Source organism: Pinus tabuliformis, chromosome J, assembly GCF_031772625.1.
Source record: "Pinus tabuliformis cultivar Carrire ecotype Pingquan chromosome J, CPIR1, whole genome shotgun sequence".
NCBI lineage: Eukaryota > Viridiplantae > Streptophyta > Pinopsida > Pinales > Pinaceae > Pinus > Pinus tabuliformis.
The window spans coordinates 124,023,978-124,034,454 of record NC_142295.1 but is presented as its reverse complement, the minus strand read 5'-3'; the positions used below and the strand labels follow the sequence as shown (position 1 = coordinate 124,034,454).

General features: G+C 39.0%; 1 protein-coding gene across 1 annotated transcript; it reads left to right on the top strand.

The window, feature by feature from the left end:
* Positions 1-8,679: 8,679 nt before the first annotated feature.
* Positions 8,680-9,642, top strand: LOC149225914 (major strawberry allergen Fra a 1.06-like). Its single transcript, XM_089377335.1, has 2 exons — positions 8,680-8,942; positions 9,104-9,642. Exons 1-2 carry the CDS (start codon positions 8,759-8,761, stop codon positions 9,403-9,405), a joined length of 486 nt encoding a protein of 161 aa, XP_089233461.1. The 5' UTR covers positions 8,680-8,758; the 3' UTR covers positions 9,406-9,642.
* The last annotated feature ends 835 nt before the right edge of the window (positions 9,643-10,477 follow it).

Below are 10,477 nucleotides of genomic sequence, written 5' to 3'. Positions count from 1 at the left end.
TAATAATTATATTTGTATATTATTATAATAATATAATATTATAGTCCATCATCATCATTATCATTATCATTATTATTATTATTATTGTTATTATAATTGTTATTATTTTTTTATAGTTTTATATTATTAGATTATTTAAATAATATAATGATAATCTAATATTACTATGTGCTATTTTTATTATTAATTAATATATTTTAGGAATTTATATAATTATTATAATATTAATATAATATTTATACAGTAATATATATAAATAATTTGGTTGTTAATATTTATATAGTTATTAATAATCATATATAGTTGTTTATATAGTTATTAATAATCTTAAATCTGTTTGATAATATTCATATAGTTATTAATAATCCTAAATACTAATAATAATTAAGCCTATTTATACAAACCCTAATATAAATATTAAAAATACTAAAACCTAATAATAATAATAATAGTAATAAGATTATTATGAGTTTATATTAATATAATAATCATAAATATATAATTATATAAGAATATAGTTACTATTATTTGTATAATTATTAATTATCATAAATAATAAATAATTCATCTTTATGGTTCTTATTATAATAATATTGATTATATTATTATAATATTATAATCAAACATAATTAATAACTCTATAAATATTAATCGACATCTTAGACATTCACGAATGAGAACTAGTCATTGAAAACACCGAGACCAGCAGGAGCAACAACTATGCCACAATTGGCAATGTTCCAGATTCTTCCACTGTGAAATCAAGATCAAGAACTCGAACTCCATATGTTGTTGACTTCATGGAAGTATGAATCTTGAGAAGAATTCGTTGAGCGGGCATGGTGGGGTTTTCCATTCCACTTCCTACAAGGCATCCACCAAGCTTGAATTCGTTGAGATGGATCTATTGTGGCTACGTTGGTGACACCTCTGTAATGTTTACTATAACGCTTTCCCTTCTACCGACTCTCTATGTTCCTCTTCTTACTTTTCTGCAAGCGCAATGTGTTGCTTAAAGATTCAACGTTTTAAGCTTATTTACAATAGGTTTAGACTGTCCCTCTTGGTTCAGTCCCTGTAACAACAACTGAAGGAGAAGAGTTGAGGAAACAGATTGGGGCTGCTTCATATATGGAGTGCAGCTCAAAGACCCAGCAGAATATTAAATCTGTGTTTGACGTGACAATAAAGGTTGTAATTCAATTACCAAAGCAGAAATAAAAGAAGAGGAGAAAGACACGCAAGAATTGCTCAATATTGAGCATTCTCTGTGGCATGAAATTTTCTTGCATCGAATAACAGAGAATTTTCCATACCAACAAAGTTTTATTTGAAAAACAATATTTTTGAGTATTGTTAAGTTCAACCACATGGATATAGATAGATGACGACATCGTTTATTTTTGCGAGGTAAGGCTAATTGGGATGTAGGATGTTGTAATTTTTTGTTGAGGAGAAGTTTAGGCCTAGTGGATAATAGAATTCAGAATTAATAAGTATGATGACTCTGTTGGTTACTTTTCCCAACGGGTCACATTAGGCAAGAAATGGAGCATTGAATTTATAACTACTGACGATAATACAAAACCACCTGTTCGTCGATGTTAAATTTATCATGTGGATAAATTATGGTTTGGTTATGGTGGGTATGAAAACCTTCATGCTCCTTATATGGCGTTGATTAATTTATGTTGTAAAATCTAATTGTATTGACATTGTATTGCGAGTGAGTGTTGATTATTCTCTACAAGTTCATAGTTGTGATGAGTTTTAAGTGTAATTTTTTTTTTTTAAACTGAAACGGGTATGATTTATTTATTTGGAGAAAAGAATGGACTTACGCCATGGCAGCCGTCATTACATTGCTTTTGTTTCTGTTCCTTATGCTATTACAAAAAGCAGGTTCCTCATGGATTACAGGGATGGAATGAGCTTTCGTCATTTATGAGAAGTTGTCCTTTCCCAAGAGTGCAACCTTTGTTCGCCAGCAAATCTGCTTCACTGTTCAAGTTTTTGAGGATATGGAGGAATTTGTAGGAGTCGAATTCGAGCAGGACTCTCTTTAATCTGTTCAGAGTTTTGTTGAGGCTTGCATTGGTGAACAATTTTCCGGTATTTAAATTTTTTATTAAGATCGTTGAGTCTCCAAAAGCTTGGAATTCTTTGTCTCCTTTGTCTCTGGCTATTTGACAAGCTTTGAGGAGGCCTTGGATCTCTGCTTGATTGTTGGTTTTCTACTGATGCCCCAGCAAAAGCTGTCCCTTCTTGATCCGTCCGGGGCATAGAAGACCCCTCCAGTTCCTGCTCCCCCAGGATTGCCTTTGGAGGCTCCATCGAAGAATATCGTAGTTATTTTTTGTTTTCGCCACCATTCTTGAATGGTAGCTTTAGAATCTCTTTTGCACCATTCCGGATTCACTACATGAGGGGTTGATAGCTGCTTCTGGGGGAGGGGGAAAAGAGGGCCCAACCACCTCTCTTCTTCAGGGAGTAGCAAAGAGTCATTTGTATAATATTGTTGTTGGGCTGCTTCCAGGAGGAAGGATTTGGCCTTTACCGCTGCCAAGAATGGAGTTTGCACCTTTTCATTGAATATCAGGTCATTCCGGGTCAACCAGATCTGCCATCATACAAATTTGGGGATAGCATTCCAGAATTTTCTCCAAAAAGATTTTCTAGGGATTTTATTGGGGTAGCATTGATTCCATGAGTCAAATAGATCAACAACAAAGTTAAATGAAGGGACTGTGATTTGTAGCTCATGAAGTATGAGTCCCCACACTTCTTTGGCGAACTTGCATTCCATGAAGAGGTCCTTGGCTGTTTCTAAGCTGCTTCTGCACAACTCACATCTATGCGGCCCAGCTATGCTTTTTTTCATCAGGTTGTCTCCAGTTAACAGCTTGTTGTGGACCAGCGTCCAAAAGAAGAAATTTACTTTAGGAAGAGCAAGCGGTTCCCATACTTTCTTCCAGAAATCTGGAGTTTTACTGCTATTCCTAATGGGCTGGAGGGCGTTGTAAGCTGCTGTTGTTGTGTAGCTTCCGGATTGCCCCCATCCCCAGCTGTCCTTCATTTTTCTGTTCACTGGGGCCGCTTCTTCCAACAATTCTTCGAGAGTGAGCTTCTGCTGGTTTAAACGATCAGGGACTCCAAAAAAATCCCATCCTTGCCAATCATCGTGGCAATCCCATTTGGATAAATCGTGGACGTTGTTAATCCCTGCGCGTTCCAACCAATTTTTTAATTCTGCGATTTCTTCAACTTCCGAGAGAGGGTCTCGGTCCATTATTCGATCATACCACAGGTTTGTTTGTTTGTCGTTACCTGGAATCTTGTACGCCTTGCCTTTGAAGAAATTCAGACTTTTGCTGCATAGTTTCCAAACCTGTGTGCTGTTGATTGTTTGACTTGCCTGCAGATTTCTGAGCGGCACCTTGTGGGCGTACTTCGATTTCAGCGTTTCACAGACAGGTTGCTTGGGGTCTTTGAATAGGTTCCACAGGATTTTGCCTCCCATCGCCAGATTGACTAGAGCAGGGTCGCGGATTTGCAGACCTCCCTCAGGGATTGAGCATTTGACCAAGTCCCATTTCACTAAGTGAATTTTATGTTGATTTCCCTTCCCCCCTGCCAGAGGAAGTCACGAAGAATTTTGGAGATTTGATCCGTCACACTTTTTGGGGCGAATAGGAAGGTTGCTTGGTAAATTGGGAGTGCAGATAACACAGACTTGATCAGGATAACCTTGCCTCCTTTTGTGAGCCAGTATCCTCCCCAGGCTGTAATTTTTGATTTAATTTTGCTGATGATTTCGGACCACAACGACCTCTTATTGAAACCATTTGTGATGGGAAGGCCGAGATATTTTATCTTCTCCCAATGGGCATGACTGTTGAAGCCAAGAATGTTAGAGATACTTGTGAGCTCTTGCTGCCCAATGTTCCAGCCATAGACTTCACTTTTTCTTTCATTGATTGAAGCTCCCGAAACCCTGCAGTAGCATTTAAGGACAATATCAAAGGCTTTGGCAATTCTAACAGAGGCACCTCCAAGGAGGAGAGAGTCATCCGCAAATAGAGCATGGTTCTGAGCTGGAGAGCTATTGGAAGGTTTGAGGCCAGGAAGGGAGCCTGAAACTTTTTCGGCTGATAGCTTTCTACTGAGGGAATCTGCCATCAGGATGTACAGGAAGGGAGAGAGCGGGCATCCCTGCCTGAGGCCTCTCTGGGCTTGGAAAAAAGGAGTAGGGCGACCGTTGACAAGAGGGGCAATCCAGGGGTTGTCAGTACAGGCAATGATGAGATTGACAAAATGGGAGGAGAAGCCAAAGGAATGGAGGACTTTGTAAAGGAAGGAGCGATTGACTCAGTCAAAAGCATTGGCCATGTCAAGTTTTATCAGCATTCCTTTTTCTTTTCGCTGATTGCTTGAGTGAATTATCTCCTGAACTTGGATGACATTATCCAGGATGTGCCTGCCTTCTACAAAGCCACCTTTATTTCTAGAGATCAGCCTATTGAGCAGTGGCTTGATCCTGTTTGCTAGAAGCTTTGCCAGGATTTTATAGGAGGCGTTACAGAGCGATATAGGCCTGAATCTAATGAAGGTTTCGGGATTGGTTTCTTTAGGGATAAGGGCGAGGTAGGTGGAATTAGTTCCTCCTCCTACCTTGGCTTTTTTCATGAATCCTTTTATCATCTTTATGAGATCCGCTTTGATGATGTCCCAGCAAATCTTATAGAAGTGTATGGTGAATCCATCAGGCCCAGGGGCCTTATCCGAATCCATAGACCAGATAACTTTAATGATTTCTTCTTTTGTGATGGGTTTAATGAGGGTGGAATTGTCTTCAGGGCTGACCAGGAGAGGAATATTGGAGAGGAGATCAGCAGTTTTTTCCTCATTGGCTTGATTACCTGCGGTGTAGAGATGTCTGAAATGACTTTCAGCTGCCTCTTTTATCTGGCTGAACCCTTTACAGATCTGCCCCTCTGCTGTTGTTATTTCAGAGATGTGATTTCTGGAGAGTCTTGCTCAATATTGGCGATGGAAGAAGGAGGTATTCCGGTCGCCAGCCTTCAGCCACAAACTTCGAGATTTGATTCTCCAGTACTCTTCCTCCATTCGGAAAGATCGAAATGATGAACATTGAATTTTTACTTCTTTGTCAAGCAGCGTTGGAGTGATATCTCTGCTTTCCATTTCGACTTGCAATGCCTCTAATGACTGCACTATTTCTTTTCTTTGGCTGGTTGGATTTGGGGTAGGTTTCCTTATCCAATCCTTCAGGGCTTGCTTTGTGGCTTTGAGCTTTTGTTCCCACACATAACTAGAGGACCCTGTGAAGGATTTGGCCCATGCTGTTTTCACTATATCTATGAAACCATCCCTTTCGGTCCAGAGAGGGCTGAATCGAAAGGGGATTGGACCCAGATCTTCTTCATCTTCCAGAATGAGCTGAACTGGTTTGTGATCTGAGGTCAATTTGGGTAGAATTTTGGTGGTGATTATCTTCTTGTTCATCATCAGAGCGCCTTGGACTAGAAATCGGTCCAGACGGGCAGAAATATGATCCTCTCCCACTCTGTTGTTGGACCATGTGTAAAGCCCTTTGACCGGAATGAAATCAAGAAGATCCGACTGTTGTATGAGTTCTTCCACCATGGGGAGCATGGGGTCTATGCTGCTAATTCCTCCCCTTTTTTCTTTGGATTTTAAAACAATGTTTAAATCCCCAGCAAGGATGATATTGCTTGGGGAGTGCTGCTCTAGGAATTCGAAGAGGGAATTCCAACAGTCTCTCTTTTCAGAATACAGGACAGGAACATAAAGATTGAAAAGGGAGATGGTCAACTTACTTGTACAATGCGTTAGTTTAGTGTAGATCCAGTGCTGGGTCTCGTGGAATTTGTTCAGCTGGAAGAAATCTTCTGTCCAAAGAGTTGCAAGCCCTCCGAATGAGCCTCTTGAGCTGACTGCTCTTCCTGTACTTTTCTTCCATTTCTTCTTGCTGATGTCTAGAAGGGCTTTCCCCTCTATCTTAGTCTCTTGGAGCATGAGAATGTCTGAGGGTTCTATTTTGAGAAGATCCTTGACCGCTTCTTCTTTCGAGGGGTTACCCAGACCTCTACAGTCCCAAGAGACGAGGCGCATTATTTACGAGGAGTGGGGTGGGAGCCTCCCTTAGGGGGCCTGGTCTTGGACTTTCTCCCAATAGACATCTCTATTGTGGGCTGGCTTCCTTGGGTTTTGAGCCTTTCCGCCTCCTCTTCCCTTACTTCTCTGCGGGATTTCCTGCCGACTTTTCTTGTGGGCTGCTCGTAGGTTTCATCCTCCGAGGAGCTGGAGCTATCAGCTGGTTTTTTCCTTGTGACATCTGCGTATGAGGGATTGGAAGGGCTTCCTTGGGAGGCTTCCAGATGAGCCATTTCCCCATCTTCTTTGTTAGTGATAGGAGGAACAGTCTGATCCAAATTTTCTGAGACTATTGTAGCTGGCTTGCTCTGACTGTTTTCTTTACCATTTGAGTTCTTTTCTTGGGTAGGGTTGGAGCTATTTGGTGCCTCTTTCAGAGTGCCTTTCCCGTTGCCTTTTTTGTGATTGGTGGTTTTTTGTGTTAGAGTCCATTGCTCGTCGTTCTGGTTGTCTCGGTGTTCTTCCGTCTTTTCCTTGGAGTTTTAAGTGTTATTTTAACAATGAATAAAATAGCGAGAATTGGTGAAGTATTGGAGTTCGTAAAAACTTTGATACATTCCTCTGATCATGGTACAGTACGAATAAGCAAAAAGCTTCTCTTGTTGACATTAGAACCTATTTGCATAATGTACAAGAGAATATTGAGTTCTCTTTGTGTTGTGGAGAGCAAGAATTTTTAATCTCCAGTTGCTGGGTATCAATCCACTGACTGGATGATCGAGATTTAGTGGAGGCAATGGAGCGATGGATGAATCGCAGAGGTCACTGTAGAAGAGAGCGTTGCCCAATATTAAATCCAAAAGTTGAAGAAAAGTCTAATTAAGCAGTCGTTCCATTATCGCTGTTGATAACCATTTTTTATGTTTTGAATATTTTGCCAGCGATCTGACAGTAAGATTAAAGGAAATATTTTCGATCAATATTAAGGAAATCGGTTAAACAAAAACTAACTACTGCCATGTGATGTTGGGTGAGACAGAGGGGCACGTGTGGAGATATATTTGGTTCAGCAATTCAAAACTCTGCCATACGCAACGCAGGGTTCGGCATTTTGGGAGGACTGTTGAACAGGTAGAATGGAAGTAGCAGAAGAGAATGGAAGCGACTGGCCTAATCGGTGTAAGAGGTGGCTAAATCACTTCAAACTGGTGGGAAACCGCTTTTGAATTAAAAATTATTAAATCACAATGTGGAAGTACGAATCTGCATGAAATCTCTTCGCTCTGTATCACTTTAATTAAAAAATTATTAAATCATAAAGTGCAAGATGCTGATAGCATGAAATCTAATCCTTCCATATAGATATACACAAACTAATTTTCATTTAATCTTTTTCCATTCCTTTATTAAAAAAAAAAAATTCTAGAAGCAAATTGAAATAAAAAAATTATGGATGTCCAATTCTAAACTAGACATATTATTATTATTAGAGCATATTATTATTAGAGCAGTTTAAAAGAGGTTAGAATAAAATGAAAATTCTTGTAAAATTTTGATTAAAAATTAGATAAAAATTTTGAGAAATTTCGGTTACAGCTATTAAAAATTTTAGGTACTTTCATGATGCTGAATTCATTTCTGTCATTAAATAAAAAATAAAAAATAAACATCCTTATATGATTAGATTTTTTGAATATTTATTTTTACCAAATTCTAGCTTAAAAAATCATTTTCTATGCAAAATTGTGCCCTGCGTAGATATTATGTTATTTAAATATTTTTTTTTCGATACGGAAGGATTATTTGGAAATGTTTGGTTTTTTAAACCTAAGGAATATATATAGACAGAAAAGTGATTTTGAAATATATGCATTCCACAGTAGCAATGGCACGTCGTTGGTGAATCTAGAAGCCTTTGTAAAAGACATATGGCGGCTTTGACATTTTTGGAACTCTTCTAGATATTCGGTAACAAAACCGCGATGGACAATGAGTTAATGACCCTTACTGACAAAACCGCCGATGTCCGTGATGTTGGAAACGTTATTCATTCGATCCATTAACATGTTTGACACGAAAGGATCGGGTTTGTAAATTAAAAACAAATCACTTATCCATTCCATGGCTTATCTTGTTATCTGGTTGTATCTTCCCTCTGTCATGAATCATCTATGTAGGTGAGAACCCGAACCGGAACAGAACCGGAACCGGGCTAAGATAATTAGATATGAAAAGAAATCACAATGTGGTCTAAAAACATCCCACCATTTCTCTTTTTTCAAAGTCGGTACAGACAGTGGGTCCGGGGGATTGCTGTCATTTAGGACTTTTCAATAGCAGCGCGCTCACTATTGGTCGGCCACAAAGGCCAAGGGTTCAATAGAAGACACAAATAGTTGGCATTGTGTGCGGCCATCCATCAGTCCAAATAACAAGTAATCACATGCAAGTGGCTTCTCATGCCATTGCCTATGAGCTCTCTTTAATGTACGTATTTTAAAGGGTAATTTGTAAACGACTCCTATAAATAGCGTCTCGTCTAGTGCAGATGAGAGCAAGGATCTTTCGTTTTGTGCCATAATATTGAAGAAATAACTATTGTGTTGCGAGAGAGTTGAAGATGGTGTCAGGCACTTCAACAATGGAAGATGTGGTTCAAGTGGAGGCAAGGAGGTTGTGGAACGCCACAACGAAAGACAGCCACAACTTCTTGCCAAAGGTTTTGCCCGAAGTTTTCACTTCTGTGACATTACTTCAAGGAGATGGAGGCGTGGGCACAGTCAAGCATATCACCTTCACCCCGGGTATAACTCCCATGAATTCCTCTCTTGATCACATATCATCGTTATCATTATACTTCTACTTCTAATTATTTCCCCGCTTGAATTAGTGTAGCAGATGCAGATGGGGTTGAATATTATTTTATTATTTTACACTTGTAAGGTTTTTCACTTTCCTGTCACAGGTAAGAGGGATTTCAGCTTCGTCAAGGAGCGAGTGGATGAACTTGACGAGCAGAATTTTGTGTATAAGTATACAGTGATCGAAGGAGGACCGCTGGGGAACAAACTGAGCTCTGCGAGCTTTGAGGTCAAATTGGTTCCTAGGAAAGAAGGGGGATGCGTAGCGAGCTGGACCTGTAACTACGAAACTCTTCCTGGTGTTCAACCTGACGAAGGAAAAATGAAAGAGATAAAGGAAGATAGCCTTGCCCTGTTGAGGAAAGTGGAGCAGTATCTCCTCTCCAATCCCAACTTATACTGCTAAATATAGTTATCTCTACATCTGTCTACCTATGCATAAATAGTCTAGAGCAGCCCGTTCACCGTGCAAAATAAAGAAGAGTGACTATATCACTTCCTCCCATCGTCATTGTCGTTTATGGGCTATAGGATGCCTTTGTCCTGTGTGCGCCTGCCATCGTATCTTTATCGTTAAGTGATTATCGTGTGTACATCCGTGAATTCAAATCAATGCCAACGTTCGTTTAGTATTGTGCTTTCAGAGCGAATTCGTCTCCTCTTTTTTCACTTTTCAAATTACAACGACAACAATCCCATTTTCTACGATAAATGAGGTTTTCCCGTTATAAATGAGATAAGATCATTAAAAAAATTTAGTTGCATATCCACTTTCCAGTATCCATATACTATGACATGAATTACAACTATGGAAGGATTGATCTATTTAATAAATAATGTAAAAATGGTTTATTTGTAGGGATATTTATTTTAATTTTACATATATTTATTAGAATAATGTAAAAATGGAATAGCCTAGAAAGATGATAGTTTTGTTGAGTTGTTTTTACTTGTTTGAGTTATTATTGTCATAGTTAGGACGATAAAAGTGGTTTACTATTTTTAGAATGTGAGAATCTGATGGTTGGGGTCTAGATTGTCTGATAGATGATCATTGTGTGCCTATATACGTAATATTTGTCAAAATAGTTTAATCAATAAGAAGTGTGATTGCAATTATATGTTATTTGTGTGCGTCTTTCTAATATTCCAATTTAGTATAGAGCTAGAGTGTTGAGATCGAGAGGCCTCCAGATTTGAGAACTATAAGGTTGATATATGAGAGGCTCAATTCCATCTGAGAGTGTGCGATCAGTGTTCATCAGTTTTTTCTTCATTGATAGACGTGGTTGTGTCTTGGTGGCTGAGATCGCTCAGATCTACGAAAAGATTATGCAGATGGTGTTGCAGATCTGCAAGTGGCATCATCGCCATCAGCTCTCTCTCTCCTACCGTAACTATTCATTGTTGATGTGAGAGTCGCAACCCTATGTGCACTATCATCGTTGCTGCGTGTTGTTCTGATCGATCTGTAAACC